Source organism: Akebia trifoliata, chromosome 4 (genome assembly GCF_017979445.1).
Source record: "Akebia trifoliata isolate Shusen 1 chromosome 4, ASM1797944v1, whole genome shotgun sequence".
NCBI classification, from domain to species: domain Eukaryota; kingdom Viridiplantae; phylum Streptophyta; class Magnoliopsida; order Ranunculales; family Lardizabalaceae; genus Akebia; species Akebia trifoliata.
Window position 1 is genome coordinate 36,318,880 of NC_141378.1, and position 23,625 is coordinate 36,342,504.

General features: G+C 32.5%; 1 protein-coding gene across 1 annotated transcript; it reads right to left on the bottom strand.

The window, feature by feature from the left end:
- Nucleotides 1–201: 201 nt before the first annotated feature.
- LOC147404820 (putative E3 ubiquitin-protein ligase RHG1A) lies at nt 202–11,647 on the bottom strand. The gene is made up of 6 exons (XM_086440901.1): nt 11,301–11,647; nt 4,460–5,944; nt 3,683–3,733; nt 1,718–1,816; nt 1,483–1,626; nt 202–766 (listed from the first exon to the last, which is right to left on the bottom strand). The coding sequence occupies exons 2-6, from the start codon at nt 5,828–5,830 to the stop codon at nt 635–637; spliced, it is 1,797 nt and encodes a 598-aa protein (XP_086297027.1). The 5' UTR covers nt 5,831–5,944; nt 11,301–11,647; the 3' UTR covers nt 202–634.
- Nucleotides 11,648–23,625: the final 11,978 nt, after the last annotated feature.

Consider the following 23,625-nt stretch of genomic DNA (forward strand, 5'->3'; position numbering starts at 1 on the left):
ACTAGTTTTGTAACCATGGTATGAATCCAAATGTAGATAAACCATAACCATACATATCTCTGATAGATAAACCAACTGGGTGTATGGGTCAAACTCAAGACCAATCTACCCAAGAATTGAAAGACTTCAACTTATTATAGTAAAGCTTATACTCTAAAGGAAAAAAACCATTCCTCAAATCAATGTAACAAAAACCATCAATCAGAAAAAAGTTCAAACATCAATTATATCTCAACCATATAGAATGTTTATAATATATTTTGAGTTCACCATTTCTCATATATTATCATACCTCTCTCCCTTTTCTTGTCTTATGTATTTTCCACCAGACCTCAATGAGCAATCGGTGACGACCAAATAAGCGGAAATTTCCCGCGACTAAATAAAAAGATAGCTTTAAGACAGTACGAAGAACCCCATTGTTTCTGGCGCCTCATCATGTTCTAAAGCCACTTTTGGATTCCTCAACTGCTGTCATGAGAAACTGGCTTCATACTCAAAGAAAAACCAAAAACAAAAAAATAAAATAGTCTATCGAGGTTTTGGATGTAATAAGCTGACTCTGGGCTCGCCCAATTGATCTTAAATCTGAAACAAGTGAGACCCAAAGTCAATGAGAGACTCTCTCTCTCTCTCAAGTAACAAATGCTGCCATTTTACAAATGGGGCACACATTCTTCTGCATTAGCCATTGTTTGATGCAGCCGGTATGGAAGTCATGTCCACAACCCAGCGCCCCAATGTCTTCCCCATCAACATATTCCTCCTGCAATAATAAAGGTTCAATAAAGGTAAATAAATAGTTTGAACCATGGTTTCAAATCTCCTCCGATACCGAGATGACTTGCCCCGTCCATCAACAAGATGGATAGATAAGGCATCTCAAGCCTGAGGAATCTCACGAGATGATTCAGACGAGATTTTGACTGGGATTTTGTGTATTTTTTATTTTATATATATATATATATATATATATATATATATTGTTTTTTGAATTTCAATACATATTATATAAATATAATATGATTTCATGATTAAATGTCTTCTAATCAACCTTACTTTGTAAAAAAAAAGAATATAATTATTTACATATATAAATGATTATAAAGCAAATTAAATAGTTTATCTTGTCCGATACAACTTGGTTTCGTCCATGAAGGAGATGAGACGTCATTGACTGGGATTTTGTGTATTTTTATTTTATATATATATATATTGTTTTTTGAATTTCAATACATATTATCTAAATATAATATGATTTCATGATTAAACGTCTTCTAATCAACCTTACTTTATAAAAAAAAGAATATAATTATTTACATATATAAATGATTATAAAGCACATTAAATAGTTTATCTTGTCAGAGACAACTTCGTCTCGTCCATGAACGAGATGAGACGTCAAAGCCAGATTTAAAACCATGGTTTGAACAGATGCATGGCTGGTCTAAGCTGTTAAAAGTAGCTCTAAGTGGAACTAACCTGACAGATACAGCATGGCTCAACTTCGGAAGGAGTTCCTAGTCCGATGGAGCAATATTTTCGCTGCTTCAAGCAATTAAGAATGGCATCCTCATTCAACCCGGTGCTTACATCTCCTATGCGCTCCTCCAATGCCAATAGTTCCTGAATCCCAGGTTCAGTGTTGTTTAGACTTCCGACAACAAATATTTCAGTACATAATGATAGGAAATTGAGTGCCGATAAACTTTTTTACCTCATAAGTCATGTTATCAACATCAAGACGCATGCCTCTGTGCCTATCATGCAACTCCCTCACCCCTAAAAGTATTGATTGGTCGAGAATAAAAACATCCTGACATAAAATCACCACTCAAAGTTAAAATTTCAGATCTAGAGGAAGATCAGAAAAGATGAAGAACCATCTTTCCAGCCGCGAACAACAAAAGATTAGGGGTTGTTTGCATTGCCATTCTAAAGGATTAGTTAAAATGTCATTTTAGTGTGCACTATGCTAAACAGTTCTTTATTTAAAAGATTGAAAGTCTTTTAAAAAGAAAAATAAGCTATAGTAAATCTTAATAATTCACTTGAAAAACCTTTTTCAACCATCTCTCTGTTCCAAATTCATATCTTTTCACCATCCAAGTCTCTCTGCCTTCCTAGTTTTGCAGTCCAAAACAAACAAGACTGAAAGCCAGTAAAGGCAAATTGACTTTCAGCGACGATTCTCTTTTATGGCATGGAAGTGGTCTAGAATGCGTAACAGAGGTTTGTGGTTGGTTAATGGGTCCTTAAGGTACCTTCACTTCCATGACGAAAATTTTCTCTGTAAAGGCTTAGAGATCTGGGAATAATGGTAGTTCATATTTCATAAATTTGGCACTGATGTTTGATGTTCATTGGGTCAGCCAAGCAACATTTTTCAGGAGGAAAAAAAACAAGATTTTAAACAATTTTCCATTAAGCAGAAATCATGTGTAACAAGTTCTCACAAAATATATAAAAAAAAAGTCATTGGATATCATCTATTTAGCTAGTCACGCATGGCAATAGTCCAGCAAAATATGCAAAACGTAATAGACTAGTGCTAATAAACAAGAAATATAGAGGACAGCCTACAAGTCTACCAACATTGAACATTGACTAGCCTTTCAGCACCACAATGAATTTAAAAAGAATAAAATAAAATTGAAGTGAACTGAAATGAGTTTGGTTTCCACTCTACAAGTTATTAAGTACTTCATTGTTGTAAACAAAGGGTTTATACTTTATATACATGACTTCCAATTGTAGAACACCAAAAATTCCAAATTAACTCTAGTCTAATTGACATCAATCTAGATTGTATAAAATACACCAAAAATGATATAGGGTTTCTTTATCATGTACACTTATAAAATATTGATCCTCAACATCCCTCTCCAACTCACAAGGACTAGGAATTGAGGATCAAAATGACAAGGAGTTTGCCAATATGTATAACCAGAAAATCAAATCATGCTGCCAGTAAATTGCATTACCAAATTCTCCACCAATAAATCAAGATGGTCTCAGGAATTTAAAAGGAAGGAATTATGCCCAAAATGCTCCACCATAGATATAAGAGGAAATTTAGGCAGATGAATAACCTATATTGCATGGATAGAGGTACAGGTATCGAAGTTGGACACTGACATGGAATACCATTCAGAAAAGCTCGGAAAATAGGATTCCTGGACTCCATACTATATTTTGAATCATTTGAAATATAGTAATTACTTAGGATAATAAGGGATTACATAATTAGTTATCTTACCGTATGTATCCTGTACTTATAGGAAAGAGAATTTTTAATGTTATATTTGCTGCCAAAAAAAAAGAGACAAGAGGATAGGGTGGGGTAGAAACTATTTATTGATAACAAGTCACTGCATATGTTGAAGGGTTTATATAGATGAACACAAGAGTCCAGATATCCTTCTTGTGAATAGTGTTTGTATTAATAAAATCCTACAACCATATGCTTCTGATTTGGTTCATCCTAATCCAATCCAATCTAGATTGTGATGAAATACACCAACAGTGGTACAGTGAATCTAATCTACACTTGATAAATCTACCCCTAATAGTTGTGTTGTAACCAACTCAAATATGGAGCTTGTAAATAGTTGTAATAATAAGATCAAGCATCGAATATGAGAATAATATACACATAACATGATAAAATTTAAAATCTGACCTCAAACCTCAAGCCTGAACCCCTACGAATGAAGTCCAAGACATTGCGAATCTGCTAAAGAGAAAAAACAAAATTATCATCCCGATTGAATGTTTGTCAAAACTGGTTAAGATTAGTTTCAACGTGAAGTATAAATAGCTCTAAGAGCTTAGTTTCAACCTATTCCTCTCCTTCACCCAACTCTATCTCATTTAGTCTGTCATTTGTCATTTGTATTTCATTGCAGTGGACACTCTATCTTATTTAGTCTTTTGTTATTTTTCATTTGCTTTGTTTCTTGGTTTCTTCTCATTGCTTTCTACAATAAAAACACTTTCCTTACGTAGGAAGATTATAAGTCTTTATTTCCAAGGTTTTGAAAATGGATGGCTAATGAACTTCCACGGAACTCCCAAATTTAAAATTAAAATACTATGATAAAAAAATAATATCTTTTTGGAAAAAAAAAATAATTTAAAGTTGATATAATTTTGTCCTCTACAACACTGTGGCCTCGGATCATGTTTTTGGATGCCACAAGGTGAGCTCAACGACCCTAAGTAAGAATTGAAATCTTACTAAGTTAGTAAGGCTAGTAGGACTCTTCTACAAGCTCCATGAAGTATTATGTTTAAAAATAATATAATTATAATGCTGAAAGTACTTGTAAGGTATTCAACTAGAAACACAATAGGTAACCTTCAGAGAAAGTTACTTGGATGCTACTATGGGAGACATAACTTAACATTTCCACAAAAATCAGTAAGTTTTAGCAAAATTTCCATATCAAGAACAAACCTCAGATAGTAGCCTGCTTCTCCCTTCAATGGCAGAGGGCACATTCCTAAATGACAAGGGAACTCCAAGACCATTGACACCTTGTCTGTCCGTCCAGAGTGCTGACCTGGCATAATGCTGATGATGATGCACATGGTGACCAATTGGAGGTGAAAAAACCATCTCTTGTGAGATGGCAGGACCCGAACGTGATAGAGGGAAATTACTATTTGGTCCCCCAAGCTCGGTGAACAATGATCGACGAACAGCTTCTGACAACCTTTGCGGCTGCTGAATGGGAGAATTGTGCTGAGGTATCCAGGTAGGAGCAGCGGATTGAAGAACCACTGAACTAGAGCCAATTCGAGAATTAGAAGCAACATTACTATATATCCCTATATTTCCATTATTGGCTAAATTCCAATGTGTTCGATCTGGTGTCAAATTTCTAGCTGCAATTGCTGGCAAAGACATGGGATGGTCTGAAATATTCCTTGACAAGCTTCTTGCATGTTCTTCCTCTAGTGACACAGTTCTCACTCCAGGAATGACAGAACTTGATGAACTACCAACCCTTGAATTCGAAGCCTCATACCAAGAGAAAGGGTTTACATTTTGTTGCAAACCTGGAATATGTGTTATGTGAGATTGACTCAAAGAAGTTGTATTAGTAGCAGGCGGCCTCAAATCCAATAAATGGTCAAATGAGATAAGTCTAGAAGATGATTGATGCATCAATGATGGATTAGATGGAGCGGAATCTTGTTGATGTGCAGGATTCATTCTCCTACGCAAATTTCTCTCGGAGCTTTCTACATTTGAATCAAGACTGTTAACTCCAATTTGTGAGTTCAACTGTGGAGAATTAATAGTGAGAGGATTATCTGTTGGGGTAGATATGCTTGAGCTACTAGAAGCATTATAGCGAGAAGGAACGGCACGGAAGCAACTTGAGCTTCCTCCTAAAGACAATTGTCCAGAAACTTCTTCGGGGGCCTTTCTTTTGCCTAAACCTACGTTTCGACTGATATCATCAGAACTGGAATTTTGCAAAAATAATGGCCCATTGGTGACTTGGTTGCTATTGAGGCTTACATTAACACTTCCCAAAGAAAGGTTGGTCCTTCCATATCGCCTTTCATCATGGGTGATCTGGGTCCTTCTGTTCTCGCTAGACCTGGGTTCACCTAAATTCAAACCACTCAAGTTCCTCCCATCGCAAGTAACAGAATTTGCATCAACAGAAGATTGTAAAAAGTTGGGTAATCGGTTGTCCACTGCATCTAGCATATCATTCCAAAGAAGTTGTTGATTCACACCAGAGTTACTAGTACTGGATCCATGGTCAAATGTGTCAGGGAACGAATCAACAATACTCTTTTGCCCTTGCATTAGGGCTAATTTGGTTTTTTCCCTTGAAAATGTTATAAAAGGTGCCAAGGAATATACGACCACAAGTGATGTTCACGTACAACAATTTTCCAGCAAACCCCCAAATCATGCAATCTGCGTATAAAAGAAGGCATTTAGTCTTGTACCGTAAATCAGCATGCAAACTTAGGAGAGTGACATGTAATTTTGAACACCAATATAAGATACACACACACACAAACACACAATTAAAATATCACATCATTCCATTCTTACAGTTTTTCCAAAAAGAAACAGTCCATATGTTCCGAACATTCAGTTCCAATCATTAGCCTTAGTTTTTATTCATAAATAAATATAGAAAGATTGAAACATTGTATTTGATGCATATATAATGCCATAAAAGTCTTTTATTTGACTAAATGAACCTTAGATTCATAAAGTTCGTTAAATGGTTTAGATAGTATTATTTCAATATGTTTGGGGAAACACATCAAAACATTTGAATTTCAGTAAAAGATTGTGTTTGTGTGTACTGAAATGTTCGGTATGCTTTGTGAAACATTTTAAAATAGAATTGAGACATTTTTTTATAGGAAAAATGGAATGAAGATTTGAATAAGTGGGATGGAAAGATTGGAATCACCATATTTTTTTAGGCAAGTGAGATTGGAAACATTATCATCACAATACAAGCCTCAACCCAACAACTTTTTTCTATATAGGTAAAAGGTTAGTGATTAGGGAAGTTGGTTCAAGGGGGTTTTAACGTAGGACCTGGGAACAACTATAAACACGTCTTAACAATCTAATCAGGGTCATCTCCCCCATTAATGATAGACCTTCAAAGATTGGAAGCATTTTGTACAAAACAAACTCCTTGAAGCTTTGAAAAATCAAAAGCTTGTAGCTCTTTTTTACTACAACAAGGTAAAAAGGACATGTTTCAAGCAAGAATCAGGTGCCCAATTAGTATAGACATTTTAATTGAAGTGTAACTCCATGTGCATCCAATGACAAAATGGTGGAACAAATGTGATGCCATAAATGATAACCCATTACTTAAACAAGGATATGTAAATATTACATATCCAAGAAACAACAAAGTTCCATTAGTAATAAGGAAAATAGGGCAAAGACTAGGTGCTTCTACAATTTGTATACATTGAAATTGAATCATATAAATCATGAAACCTAGTTGGGGATTTCTGCAATCCAAATTGCAAATCTATGGTGCTTCATATCTTGTGGGGAGTTTTGGTGGAACTACAAAAACCTTAAAAAGTGTCATTTTCTTCCATAAATAAAGTATAATTTATTGAAGAACTTGTCCACAATTCCAAAAAATTAAATAGTGTCCAAAATGCATTCCAAATAATTAACACCTTTTTTTTTTGATACCGTGGGTATCCCCACCCTTCCGGTGGGACTAATCCTACGGTCACACGCACCGCCCCCTCAGAAAGTCCTATGTGCAATGGGTTGAGTCAAGGGTCCATTGGACCCTGGAGGGTGGCCCCAAGAAATTCATATCTTCGTGGGGTTTTGAAGACCTACTCTTCCTGAGGAGCTTATCGAGGCTTGGCTTGCCACCAGGCCAACCCCTTGGGGTTACTCAACACCTTTCTCATTGCCTCCAAGGTGCATATGTTTCTTCAAAAAGAGGCTACTCTCCATTGCCTCCATAGTTCTACCTAGTACATCTTGAGTGATATTCCTCCTATGTCAAAGCTTTCAATATGTCATTATCTCTTCTTGACATTTGCTAAACCAAGGATAGGCACATGTCCCATACCAAAATTGAAATTCATATTTCTTTCCCACTACGGTGACTACTGCTACTCAAATTTTGCTATTTATAAAACTAGAGTGATATTTTTAGAATAATTTTTCGAGAAAAAATGTTTGGGTCAAAATGTATTGCTCATCGAAGAAATTCCACTGAATCTTGATTTTTATGCTTGATTATTTTTCAAGAAAGAATTTTTTGTGTATGTGTAGATGAATAACATAATTGTTACATAGATAGACCTAATCAGGTATCCTATCTATATCTGTCTAGGGAACTAAGGGAGGACTTATCATTCTTCAAATTTTTCATTGAATGAAAACAAAACATTTCATTTTCAAAAAAATGAAAATATTATGGCATATTTTATGGAAATATGTAAAAAAAAACCAAAAAACCAAAAAGAATAACATCAATATTTTGAATAAATCTTTAAGAAAATGGGGGAAAATGACATCATAAAAAGGTAACTGAAATGAGCTCTAACCAACTTGTCTATACGATGAGAATAATGCTCTTAAAAACATGAGAATGGACCCCCAAAGCCACCATCTTACTGCCAACCACCCCTCCAAGCGAACATGTTGTCCCAGTTGTAACCTAGATTCCATGGGGAATATAAACAATGGTTTATATGTGGATGAGACTAGGTTTTTTAAGAGAAGTACATTAATTTCATGATGGGTTCTTTCACTTAGTAGAAGGCCTTTATCCTTTTGGAGAAAGTTGGATAGAGATAAATTTGGAGGTCGACTTACTTGGGAAGTATGTGGAAGGACTACTGATTAGGGAAAAACGTATATGGAACTATCTCACACAAGACTTTACCACCTTACTGAGGTGGCACCTTTAGATTCTATTTTATCTTTGATAGGGCCAAATTCAATTACACAATATTTTGGTACTACTCTTCTATGATTTTTTTTCCCCCTAATGTTTGAAATGTAGGCTAGCCGAAAATTAGTTTCCACACACATTAATACAAGTTCTTATAACCAATAGATTTAGTGACCAGTTCACAAAATAATAAGTCACTATAGAGGGAAATAGTAGTGATACAAATAGTCAAATCAAAATCATTGTAGATATGAAATTACCCATGATACTAGATCATATTTCATTTCCCGAGCCTCAAGTAGAAGCACGGGCACCCACAATAAGATCCATCACCTTGGTAGGGATTCTTTCATAATTGGGAGCATAGGGGTACCAGCAACAAATGTTTGTATCAATTCGATTGGAAAAGGTAGGAATGGCTTTAAAACCTTTTCTTGATTTGGCAGAACTCAAAGTGAATGTTCTCAAATCCAAAATAGAAGGTATGGGTGAGAAGCCATCACATCAGTGAAGTTAGGAGAAAAAGGAGTGGCAATTGGGATGAAATTCAAATCAAATACAAAGCTATGGCACTTCTGATCAGACTATGGATAGAGAAGCGGAGTGTATCTATAAGCTACAAAGCCTCAAGAGATTAGAAGAGATGATCCGACACAAATCAAGGATGCTGTAGGGGAGACATCAGTCGTGTTGTGTAATGTGCGAGTGGAGTCGTCTAGCGCAACGAATGAGGTCAGTCATATATATTATAAAACAGGCCAAGGAATAAGCCAACAACCTCTAACATAGCAATACTTAAGTAGTTAGTTCCACTATTGTAATCCAAGTGTGATAGTAAGAAGATAGTCCCTCGACCACTTCAAAATAGAGTTTGAATTCAATAGTAATTTCCAATAAAACATTTCTTTCAAACATGTACAATAGCTTTATTGAAAAACAAGAAGAAAATATATGATAAATTTAGCAAGTGATGGAAAAGACCTACCTAACAAGAAAAATAAATAAGGCTACAGAAAAAAAAGCTAAAAAGATACCTGGTAAAACAAACTACACTTCTAGCACCGAGTCAGGGTATGGGAATAAGTCGGCAAGGAAAAAAATCGAAAAAGAGGAGGGGGGAGTTCTACCTAACAAGAAGAATAAATAAGGCTACAGAAAAAAGCTAAAAAGATACATGGTAAAACAAACTACACTTCTAGTCACGGAGTCAGGGTATGAGAATAAGTCGGCAAGGAAAAAAATCGAAAAAGAGGAGGGGGGAGTTCTACCTAACAAGAAGAATAAATAAGGCTACAGAAAAAAGCTAAAAAGATACGCGGTAAAACAAACTACACTTCTAGTCACCGAGTCAGGGTATGGGAATAAGTCGACAAGGAAAAAAATCGAAAAAAAAAAGGGGGGGGGGGGGGAATTTGAAAAAACTCAAAATAGTGTTAGAACAATATAGTTTTTTCTACTAAGGGGAGTTATCATTTATATCATCAAATCCTATTTTAAACAATATAAGAATAAATCATAAAAGAAAAAAATTATGACTTTGTTATGATATCTGAGTTTGGAGTTCGATTTTAGTTTTAGAAAATGTAATGTTTATTAAAACATTACCCTTTAATTTTGTATTAAATTGTTAAAACATCCTTTTGGGTTTAAAATTCTAAAAATAATCATGTAGCATTAAATTAGCTACGAAAAAACCATCCAAGAATTGGATGATTAAATCACGTTGTTCATAATTAAATCGTGATGTTCGTGATTAAATTGCAAAGTTTGTTTAAAACGCAATTTTTTCAAAATTTTGCAATTTAATAGACAACCTATAAAACTGTGATTTAAACATGACTTTTTGAAAAAGTTGGTGTCTTTGGTGACTATGCTTCCAACTAAACCTAAGACTCCCATATGAAGACTATGTTCTCAAATAAGCTATTTGTGAAATCCTCGCGTAGAGACATTCATTATAACATAAGACCTTTGATGGATGTAATGACATATTGGGGAACAAACTCCATCCCCTCAAAGATCATGTTGATCCTTTTCTTCCAAATGCCCCATGGTATAGCAAAAGGAAGGGGTCTCCATAAAATGCATCCTCTAAGAGAAAAGGTGTGGAATAGAAACCCCAAATCAGACCAAAAGTTGATTGAAACAAAATATATTGAATCCTAAACTGCAAAAATTCCCAATACATTTCTTGTCAATTCAAATGCATCACTATTAAACGCATAATTTTTAAACCATGGATCTTCAAAACCATCATATACCATGAAAATTGGCATCCTCCATTAGCTATCTCAAGCGTAAAGGATCTAAATTTATAGTAGAAAAGATAAGAAAATTATCAAAGAGGCTTTGAAGCGTCCAAACTCAAGACTAAGAAACTATACATGGATGCATGAGTAACATCCACATTCATCAGCTTACAATCACCAATACACCATACATCCAAAACCTGATTTAAAAAAAAAAAAAAAACCACAAAAGTGTTTTTCATGACCATCAAATCCACTCCTTTACAAAATTTGGAGCAGTGCGAGTCACATTATTTTCATTGACAATTTACCCATACTTCCGACCAACAAAATTTGGAAATAAACAAAGCAATCTATGGAGAAAAACAAATAAAACAGGCACAAAAATCAAAACGCACAAATAAAGATCCCTACCACCACCATCACAACCCAACAAAATATAGGCGAAGAACAAACCCTAGATGAGTCAAACAAAGTCCCCTGTCACCCCCTCCTCCCAATCATGAATCATCAAACACAATTTCATAACAAAATTACTAATCGAACTACAACCCATTAATCCACCAATATCAACAACAATCCATGAAATAGAAGAAAAAAATTTGAGAAAACGTACCAATCAACCAATAGACAGATCGATTCAAGGAGAAAACAAGAACCCTTGAGAGAGAGAAGGGGAGAGAGAGAGGTGGAGGAGATTAGAACATAAGGTGGTAGTAATCTCTAATTTGCGAGATTTAAAGACAATGGTTAGAGAAATGTAAAATGAGGTAAATTAAAAGTAATTGTTATCCTCTCTGTGAGTCTCTCTGTCTAATTAAAACGCCACGTCTGTCGTCTTCCTTCTCTCGTCTCCCAATGCGCGCCTACCCACCCCTTCCCTCGTCTTTCTGTTCTAAGTTGTAATTCTCTGTTTCACATTGGTTTTATTAATTTTAATAACATCAAAGATCCACCATCCAACCACTTTCCATCTTGTGGGCCTAACCCTCCTTTCCTTCCATCTCTCACTTTCTAATTCTTTATCTATATTTGTGGATTATATTTGCGGATTATATTTGCTAACTATTTTCTTAGATTCTCAAGATTTACTAATTTATTTCTTTCTATAAAATTTCCAATTCTCGACCCCATTCTTTGTACCAAAACCTTTGGCATGTCTTTTTAGGAAATAAGATAAAACAAATTCCTTTTATGTCAAAATGGTAAGGATGAAAATGAAATTTTGATGATCAATTACAAAATCATATATTAAATAAAGAAAAATGAAGGGTCCAAGATTGCCTCAAAGCTAATTTGAATAGACAACATTGGGTGATGATCAATAAAATTGTTTTACGTGACATTTTAAATCCGAGCTCATATAAAAATATTTTTAACAAGGCGAATTGATGTGAATTACAACCCCACCACCGTGAATTTTTAATACCCAAAATGCTTCATGCAACATATTCTAATTGTGCTAAAAAAAATCGATTGAGTGGAAATTTATATTTTGAGATGGTTGATTAGATTCTCAAAATACCGGATTTTTTCCTTGTAAACTCTTTATTATGTATTTCTAATCATATTATCAATTAGAAATCGTTTTAGAATTATTATTATGATTTTAAAAAATAATTATAATTGAAAGGATCATATACTCTTACTTTCTTTTAGCGGTAGAATGCTAATGCCTGGAAAAAAAAAGTATTAACAATTAATTAGAATTAAGTCATCAGAATTGTCATTTAAAATTACATTAATATGACGTTAGTCTATTGAATGGAAATCTATAGTTTTTGACATTTAATTAGATTCTCAAACTATCCGACTTTTTCCTCGTGAACTCATTATTATGTATTTCTAATAGTGTCGTCAAGTAGAGGCCTTTTTAGAATTATTATAGTGATTTAAAAAATAATAATTATAACGGTCTGGTTCATATACTCTTACTTTTTTACCGTTAGAATGTCAATGCTCCAAAAGAATATTAACGATCAATTAGAATTAAGCCATCATAATTATCATTTAAAATTACGTTTATATGACGTTACTCCATTAAATTGAAGTATATAGTTTTAAATATTTGATTAAATTCTCAAAATATCTAAATTTTCCTTGGTGAACTCATTACTATTTATTTTTAATTGCGCTATCAAGTAGAAATCTTTTTAAAATTATTATTGTGATTTAAAAAAAAAAGGTATAATGTTATGGTTCCTATACTCTTACCTTTTTTAAATGTTAGAATATCAGTACCCCAAAAAATATTAAGGTCAACTAGAACTAAGCCTTCATAATTATTCTTTAAAATTATGTTAATATGGTGGTACGCTAATAAATAAAAATCTATAGTTCCAGATGATTGATTAAATTCTCAAAATATCTAATTTTTTCGTGATTTTAAGAATAGTTGTAACGGTATGATTTCTATACTCTTACCTTTTTCAACCGTTAGAATGAAAATGCCCAAAAAAAGTATTAATGGTCAACTCAAATTAAACCATTATTATATTCTCTTAAAATTACGTTAATCCATTGAATGAAAATCTATAGTTCTATATGTTTGATTAAATTCTCAAAATATCTGATTTTTCCCTCACGAATTAAGTAATATGCACTTTTAACCGTGTTGAAAAGTAAAAGTCTTTTCAGAAACATTATTGTGATTTTAAAAGGTAGTTATAACGGTATGGTTCCTATACTCTTACATTTTTTATCGTTAGAATGTTAGTTCAATATTTTTTTTTTAATATTAACGGTCAAGTAGAATTAAGTCATCATAATTATCTCTTAAAATTACGTTAATATGGTGTTACTTCATTGAATGCAAGTCTATAGTTCCAGATGTTTGATTAAATTTTCAAAATATCCAACCTTTTTCTCGTAAACTCATTAGTATATATTTTTAATCATTTTGTCAAGCAGAAGTAGTGTTTTAAAAATTGGACTCTGGACTAGACCCCTAATTTATACGGATCGAGTCACTTGAAAAAATACAATTTTATAAAAATCAATTGACACGTCCGATTTACTAGTTCAACCGGTTGGAACGGTCACCCGATCGGGTTTGTGAAATGACAGGTTCAATTTTTAGGTGATTTTTAACTTACCCCATCACAATTTAGTGACTATTTGATTTGCCTCTTGTGTTTTGAAATTAATGGCATGCCCCTTAATTATTTGATCCACATGGATTGTCACATTAGAGAAATAACAATACAACAATCTAAAATTCACGCCCAAACAAAATTGAAACACATAAAATAAAACTTAAAAATATATATATTTTTTTGCTTGATCCATACAACTCTTAAATTTCAATTAAAAACCAATAGTGAAAAAATATCTCTTAAAATTCATGTGGTATTGAATTATGTTTTTAAAGTTGAGTAATTAGATTTCGGGACAAGACCCAAAAATTTAATTACATCTCATTTTAGGTCCAACTAGTTTGTCCCATTGGTTTGACCAATTTGGATCGACCTGGTCAATCGCACGGGTTAATGACCGGTCTGGTTTTTAAAACATTGAGAAGAAGTTTTTAAAAATAAATTATTATTATGATTTTAAAAATAATTATAACGGTATAGTTCCTATACTCTTACCTTTTTAAACCCTTTTAGAACGACAATGCCCCAAAAAAGTAGTTACGATAAAGTAGAATTAATCTATCATAATTATCTTTTAAAATTAAGTTAATATAGTGTTACTACATTAAATGAAAGTCTATAGTTCCAGATGTTTGATTAAATTCTCAAAAATATCTAATTTTTTCCTCGTGAATTCATTATTATGTATTTTTAATTGTACTGTTAAGTAAAAGTCTTTTCAGAATCATTATTGTGATTTGAAAAGATAGTTATAACGGTATGGTTCCTATACTCTTACATTTTTTATTGTTAAAATATTGGTGCAAAAAAAATGTATTAATGATTAAATATAATTAAGTCATCATAATTATTCCTTAAAATTACGTTAATATGATGTTACTCCATTGAATACAAGTCTATAGTTGTAGATGTTTGATTAAAATTTCAAAATATCCAGTCTTTTCCTCGTGAACTCATGTCTATGTATTTTTATCATTTTGTCAAGCATAGTGATAAAAATCATCATTTATTTGAAAAAATCACGATTTATTCGTGATGTTCTCCTCAACCAATTAAATCGCGAGTTTTAAAACAAAAATAGTGATATTTTGAAGAAAACGATGAATTTAAAAAAAAAAAAAAATTAATTGCATAACATCACCTTTTTTTTTCCCTTCGAAATAGTTGTTTTGACTATAATTTTCAAGCAACTTTATTATAAAAAGATTTTTTAGTAATGAATTTTTTTATTAGAAAAACTCTTTCCTTACTAAATTAGCAAGATTTCAACTCTTACTAAGGGTTGTTGAGATCAAATGGAATACACATTGGCAATCCAACACTACAACCCTCTAGATTTTATGGAAAAACTTAGATCCAAAAAATAAAATGAAAAAATAATTTGTTTTGGATTTGATCCAAGGTTTTGAAAATGGATAGCTACTAAACTCCGAAAATTAAAATTAATATTAAACTTTGAAAAAAAAAAGTTTCTTTTGAAACTAATTATTTCAAAGTTCATAAAATTTTGTCTTCTATTTCCATTTGGCATCAAAAGGAGAATCTAAGAAACTTTCTTATATGTTCATGCCGTAGTAGAATGTTCAGATGAAGGACAATATTAGGGCCCAAGTTGATAAAAACTCAGAAGACATCAAAATCATCTCTGATTTTTAAAGGAAGTTCATTTGATTAAATGATCTGAAAGGGAGAAAGACAGATTAATTTCAAATCTTGAAAAACAAATCCAAATTTTCAATATTCATCAATTTTTAAAAAAAATGTTCATCTATTCAAAGTTGTGCATATGATACTCTTAAGGGTCTCAAAATTTCAAAGGATATCATCACTCGAGTCAGACATGTTCGTCTATTATTTGCCATCTCAAAATAGGGGCATTTGTTTAAGAAAAAGTTCATTACATTTCAGTCGCAAAAGTCCTTGTTATGTTAGTAATGTTTCGGATGTTCAAGTTGTCCGACGAGCAATCTTGACTTAATGAAAATTGACCATCTCAATAATTCCAAATATTTTCAAACGAGGTTTATTGAAATGAGAGAAACAATAATATTCTTTAATTTGAAAAAGAAAGAAAATGATCCAGGGTCAATTTGGAATATGTGCCAAAATTGAGCCTAATATGTTTTGAACAAAAATTTCCAATACTTTTGAACTTTCTTTTCATCAGTGTTCATTCAATTTCATGTTTGGAGATAAAAGTATTTTCAAACTCCTTGGTCACTCAGACTTTTTCCCAGAACATGTAAAACATGATTCTCAGTCTCACACAATATGTTTTCTCAGCCTTTAAGTTTTTATTTATTTATTATTTTACTCAAAAATTTTCCGTATTCTTTCTAAGAATTTTTCACACACACACAAAAAAAAATCTCAGATTTTTCTTAAATCTTTCTCAGATTTTACCTAGATTTTTCTCAAAATTTTTCTGAGGTTTTATAGACTTTTACTTAAATCTTTCTCATATTTTACTCAGATTTTTCTAAAAAAAATTTCATAATTTTTTTCAAGTTTTCTATAGTTTATTTATTTATTTTTTTTCAGATTTCTCCCAAAATTTTCTTAGGACTTTTACTCCGATTTTTCTCAAGCTCATCTCAGATTTTCTCAAACTTTTTTTAGATTTTTCTCAAATTTTTTAGGTTTTCTATAGGTTATTATTAAAATTTCCTTAGATTTTTCTCAATTTTTTTCTCAAGATTTCTGTAGATTTTTTCTTAGATTCATCTCGAATTTTGTTCAAACTTTTCTCAAGTTTCTCTCAAACTTGTCCCAAGTTTTTCTTCGACTTTTATCAGATTTTTTATTTTATTTTGACGAGTTCTTATTCCTTATTTATTATCAAATTCTTCCTTAGATTCCCTTCTAAATTTGTTCTTATTCAATTTTTTTTTCCTCCTCTTTTCATTCTTACGTAAGATTGCTTGTCAATTTCTCTTCCAAATTATTTCTAAGAACTTTCATCTCATTTTTTCTCTCAGATTTTCTTTCTCAGATTTTACTTAGACTTATTCAGATTTTTCTCAATTTTTACTCAGACTTATTCAAACCTTACTTAGATTTTGCTCAGACTTTTATCAGATTTACTCAAATCTTACTCAGATTTTGCTCAGATTTACTTAAATATTAGTCAAACCTTTCTAAGATTTTACTCAAATTTTAACCAGATTTTACTTAGGTTTTTCTTAATTTTTGTTCAGTTTAGTTTTAATCTTTCTCAGGCTTTTGTTTAGATTTTATTTAAGTTTTGCTCAGTCATCTCCACAACAGCCCCTCTATGCTCACATTTTTCTTTGTTCTCTCTCTCTCTAAACGTTCTCTTTCTTTTTCTCTTTGCCCACGTTTTTCTCTACTCATTCTCTTTCATTCCCTTTGACGTCATAGCGGTAGCAAAAGATAAGTAACAAAAAAAATATAAAAAAAAAATAGAGAAGAAAAAGAAAAAGGTTGAGTGTTTTTTTTCTCTTGGATTAATCTTGCAAAAGGAGGGAACTTGAAGAAGGATTAAACACACAACTGCCATTGATCTTCATTTTTTTTCTTGAATACAATAGCCATCATCTTATCGTCTTACTACCTTCTCTGACGTCTCACGATATTTCGAGTTTTATTCAAAATAATTACAACAACCACCATTCTATGGCGAGGTAAATTTTGTATAGTTATATTTATATTTATATTTTTTCTTCTCTTTCTCCTCATGTTTTGTTCTTTGTTCTTATTTATTCATTTTTCTAATCATTGTATTGTTATTTTTTATTATTTTTATATTATATTCATCATGTGGCTTGGGATATAGAATTTTTTTGTTCTTTTATTCTTTCACATTATTTCTTTCTTATATTAGTAGGGTTAGGAATTATATTTTTGTGAAATTCATGATTATCGTGCTTAAGTTGAATTTTTATACAATGAAATTGAGGTAGTTTAAATTCCATTTTGGTTACTAGAGTGATTCGAACTACTTTCATAATTGTTCATGTTTATGAATAAATAATGTTTAATTTAATAGGTCGTAAATGTGATACATTTGTTGATGGTTTGAGAATTATTCCATGCGATATTATATTTGTCAAATTGCAAAATATTCATGATTTAATCATCAAGTTATGAATTAATTTGTATGTTAGGATATTTTTTTCTTTCAAATTTAAAATTTTCATCATTTGTTATATTTATCAGTTTAACAAATATTATTGCTTGAACAGAAGATGAATCATTTGAATAAGTTTTTATTCTTGCAATAAGTTATTAGATAATTTGGTAAATATACATGCTTTGGATGACGACTATTTTGAAAATTTAAAAATTATGTATATGTCCTCGTTTTATTAATTTAGAAGTTGAATGCATGTGAAAATTTTCTAATTTAGAAAATATACATATATTCATATTCTATCAATGTGGAAAGTTGTCATGTTCATATTTTACAATTTTGCAGTCATGCAAAATTTAAATTCTCTTGATTTGGAAGGTTTATTTCTGTTTAGATTTTATCAATTTGGCAACGTTACATGTTGAAAAATTTTGTATTCATAAACTTCTAATTTATAAATTTCACATTTTTGTAATTTTTCAATTTAGGAGTTTTGCATTTTTTATTATTTAGAAATTTCATGTTTATGAAAATTTATTACTTTCTAATTCGAAAATTTTATGTTTTTTGTAATTTTCTATTTTGAAAATTTTATTTTAATAAATTTCTAATTTAGAAATTCATCATACATTCTTTAATTTCTAATTTAAAAAATTCCAAAATTTTAATTTGAAAATTTCATAAGTTGCCAATTTAGAAGTTTCCCATTCATGATTTTCTAATTTGGAAAATTTTCATATATTTCTATTTTTGCTGATTTGAAAAAATATCTGCATATGTGGATTTTTAATTGAAGTGTACACGAACTTTAGAACATGGGATAAAATTAGGGATTTTTCATATTTTTTTCCTTTTCTGCAAAATTCAAGAAATCATGTAATATTTAGAAAGATTTTAGTCGTAGGATTCATTTAGCAAATTTGATATAAATTGATGATGATTGGACCTGAATTTGATTTTAGGCTTTGTATGTTGACCATAGGATAATTTTGGATCATAATAAGGACCGATCATCTTGATTCGGCGGGTTCAATGCCTAACACCTTTTAAAACCTATAATCTGACACTTTACCCATTTCTCTGATCCATAAACCGATTCGGATCCGTTTTGGAGTTATTTTATGTACCTATACCTAAACTAAGTGGTGACTCCTAATTCTCAGAAAATTCTCAATTTACTAATTGAATCTTGTTTTTGACTACTCAAAAAAGAGGTTAAGGCGATTTCACTACCATTTTCGTTTTTTTCTCTTTTATTTTTCTTTAAACCTAGGATTCCCCTTAGAACTCCGTTATTTTGAGATCTTCTCTCCTCATTATCTCTCATTTCACTCGTCACTCGCCTCATCATGTCGATCATTCTTCTATTATTGGTTCTTGTCCTCATTTAGGTATTAGTTTTATGGCCAAATACAAGAATCGTTAGAGATCCCGAATGATCCACTCAAATAATGGGTGCATCCTCATCTCAGTATGCTAAAGAATCGTTAAAGATCCTGAATGATCCAGCTATTCCATGGGGGTTTCACACAATTCATCTTCTGGTTGAAGACTTAGACGACGATGAATTGACATATCTATCACATTTGACAACATTTAAATACGGTTTGATCATTTACAAACGAAAAATTGAACGTTCAGCAATTCATCCTTTTGGCATCGAGGCCATTCTTCCTAGCATGGGTTTGGAGGTCCTCTTCGACATGAACAGTGATATATTTCTAGAACGAGTTCGACAATTTTATGCAAGTATTTCACATTTCTCTATAAATCCTTCATGTATTGAAGTCACCACTTTCAAAGAGCATGTCCCGTAGCTCATGTTGATTGGGCCCAAATTTATTGCAAATATGTTTGGGATTGCATGTATACATGAACATATTCCTAACCCTATCGGTGACTTAAGTGCTCGTTGTTGTGCCTTCAATAACTCAATATATGAAATCGAGGAGCCTACATGGATTAAAGGAGGTGTTTTACTTGCCACCAACATGCTTATACATCTTTAGATCCTACACCAAACTTTCATCTCTAAGCTATATCCATGAAATGGCAACGTCACAAAACTCACATTGTTCATGTGTGATATTATTCAATGTGTCACTATGAAGCATCCTCTATGTCTCGTGATGCTCATGTTGAATATCTTATTTCGGTTGCACAATCGAAGGGCGTCTCCAACAATCTTGGATTTGGTCATTTCATTTTGAGATTGGCACTAGAGTGTGGGTTGGCTCCTGCCCCCCAGACAATCCCTATTAAAGCTTTTGGGACCTCCAATATTAATAACATGGACATTAAATTGTTTCCTAGAGTTGTTCCCGAGCCCTCACCTGCCCCGCTGCCAGAGGACATCCCAATTCCTGCACAGAACGTAAAAGATATCCCTGCTCATTCTATCCCACCATTGGCAAATCCAATTGATGACCCTTTTTTGCCTGCTGACCTAGAGACTAACATTGAGTCTCGATTGATTGCCATTGAGCAACGTCAACTCGAGCTTCTCCAGCACTTGTAGCGTGTGGACTCTCGACTCAAAAAGATCTAACAGTATCTCACGAGCCTTGTTTGTGTTTGTATTCAAGGAAGGGATCCGCCTTCAGACGATAGCCCAGTTCATTTTGGTGCTTAGGATTCAATCTAGGATAGTCAATTATATTATTTTTTGGTCCTAGGTCTAGCAATGGTCGTTTTGCGTGTAGGTATCTTTTTTAAACTATTTTTTCTTTTTATAGTTACATATAAGTCATTTGTATTTTTAGTTATCCAAATCATGGCGATTTGTGCCAGATTTGATATTTTGTTCATAATTTGTAATTAAATAACTCTTTTTGTTATGCATGACAGTTTTTCTATGCTCAATAGTAATATTTGTTCCTTTTGTCGTTTTCTGAATGTGCTCTAAATTTTTACATTTTATTTCATTCACATTATTATGCTAATTATGCCTCACTCTCATTGGTAGATCATCCGTTGTGCATGTTTAGCCTCATATGTCCTTGTGCTCATATAGTTATATCTTAAGTTTGTCGGATATATTATTTCTGCTTTGCCATGCATTCTTGCTCTAATTGGTATATTTTGCAATTGCATATCTACATGCTTTTCCTTGTGCCTATTTGTATATGTCTGTACTAACATTGAGATGTTTACGGGTTAACTACTGATAAAAAGGGGGAAAAGTTATCCACTTGTGTACTAATGTTTTATGTAGCTAGTAGGGGGGGGGGGATTCTACTGCAAGTACACATTGAGGGGGAGAAAAACATGTTTCCGATATAAAGTCTTGTGTTCCTTTCAATTGTATATCTTTTGTAAAAGAACTTTATATAACTGGGTGTAAGTTTGTTGGTTTAGGTTAGGATTTTTTTGGTTTTTTCTCATAATTGACAAAAGGGGAGATTATTAGTGCCTTGTTTTTGTCAATCCAAAGATTTTGGTGTATGTCAGTTTTGTTCTGTTGGAAGACATGTGAAGATATCGATAACAACACGTAAGGTCAAATACTTCAACAAAACGTTCCATATGTGTGCTCAAGATCAAAAAGGTAATAAGACCACCTAGACCATGTCCTTGCACCAAGATGATCTTTAGGTCAATTATTATTAGTAAAATCTTATAATTGCTTTACCTGATCTATCATTGGAATTCTCAAGAACATAATATGCCTGAAAAATTGTATTTTATAGTTTTGGGAATAGTATTTTTGTTACCACAAAAAATTTTCCCTTTCCACCAAAAATAAGCATTTTTCTGTTAATAGAGAGGGTGTCTGTTCAGTGCCACCAAAAGTACTCAACGATAAAAATGTGATGGTTGCAATCTTCAATGCCATCGATTTTATTTTCGGTGCCACCAAACATTGAGTCATCGCCAAAACATTTTCTATATATTTTGAAATATTAGCGTCACTTAGCTTTTGATCATTATTTAGGATTTGAGTTCTCAACTCCCCTACACACCTTGGAGTATCCTCAACACCCTTGAAAGCCTAGATTTAGTTGAGACCATCTTTAACTTCCTCTATACCTCTTACCTAGATCCCTTTTCACATTCCCTCAACCCTTGCACACATTATCATGTCTATTAGAGTAAGGAACTGAAGTTGAATGAATAGTGAAGCACAAAGAGTTGAAGAACTTGAAGACGTGATTGGAACATCACCGTCGAAAAGGTCTCGTGGACTCGAAGACCTCAAAAATGTGATTGGCATATGTCTAGTAATTGAGTGAGTCTTTGTTATTTTATTTTTCATTTCAAAATCATTGTAAGAAGTTACTTGGTTTAGCCCTCAAAAATCAAGCTCTTGTTAGAATCTAGGACTCTTGACAAGCGTAGAGGTTCGTGAGTTTCCGAGGAACAAAACTCATCATTTCGAGGTAATGCGATTATTTCGATCTTAAGGTTTTATAATTTAGCATAGGTATACAAATTCTATGTAAACGGTTAAAGGTGAACCATAAACCTTTTTTTTATTATGATCACTAAATTCTAAGAAAAGGAATTTTGGGAGTTGACGTAGGCATGTTGCCAAACCACTATAAAATTACGTGTCTTGTGTTTCTACAAGTACCTCTATGAACTTACACTTAAATGAATGAATGTTATGCTATGTATGATAATGACATAAATGACCTGAATTAACAAAGTCAGACGATCTGATCCCTAGCTCAATATTCGAAAGATGGAAGGTATTTGTCTCTATAAACCACCTCTCTATAAAAGCAAGTATCAGAGGTTGATCAATGTAAAATGTCGGGATATGCAAGAAAGCATCAAATCCAACTAAGTCCACTAGTGCATGCAAATCGGGAGAAGAATCCTCATATAACTTGTGAAATGTGAACTAGATCCCCTGAAGTTAGCATTTGAGAGAAGGATGTGCATATTGACCCAGGCACAAGTTGAGGGATGACAACTTAGTCCCCTCAATAGATACGTATCATGAATACATGCAGCAATCGTATCTGGGATCACAACTCTAAAAGATGGACCAAGGTTAGCAGCAAGTGCAGCTACCTCGTCCTTTTCTCCTTCCTCCTCACTATCATCATCCTCTGCAGGGACCTTAGGATCTTGAGCCTCTAGACGTGGCACATCTTTAGACTCATTAGAGTAGGAGGAAACTGACTCCTACTAACTTTAGACTTTCCTTTTATCAAGTTCTTCATTTCTTTCAAAAGGTTAAGTCGAGGAATATGAAATCCACAAAAAACAAGTGTCAAAATTCCATCCAAAGCCAAAATACCAAAAAATATACAAAATTAAAAAAACCATAAAATCTAGAAAATCCAAAATTTAGTAAAAAATTCAAGGTTAAACCCTTTCTTAACCCTTCTGACCCATACCTAGATCCATTTTTCAAATATCCAATTTTGCCCCCTATTTAGACATTTTTGTCGAACATGTGGCAAGTGAAATTAGACCTAACTAATCACCAAATCTCATCCAATCCAATCAATTCATCCATCTAAACCAAAATTCCAACCTAATTCTATATTGATAAATTCACCAAAAAATAACCCGGAACCGATCCAAAATCTAAAATCCATCAAATTTTACCTCAAATTCGAAAATTTAACCATACAAACCCACCTAATTCATTTTAGACATTTACCCAATCAACCCCAATTCATCAAATCATTTCAATTTCAATAAGATTCATCCCAATTTCAACATCAAATACCCAAATTCGTCGAAATTCATTAAATTCCATCAAATCTCACCCAATTACTCAATCAATCAATCAATTC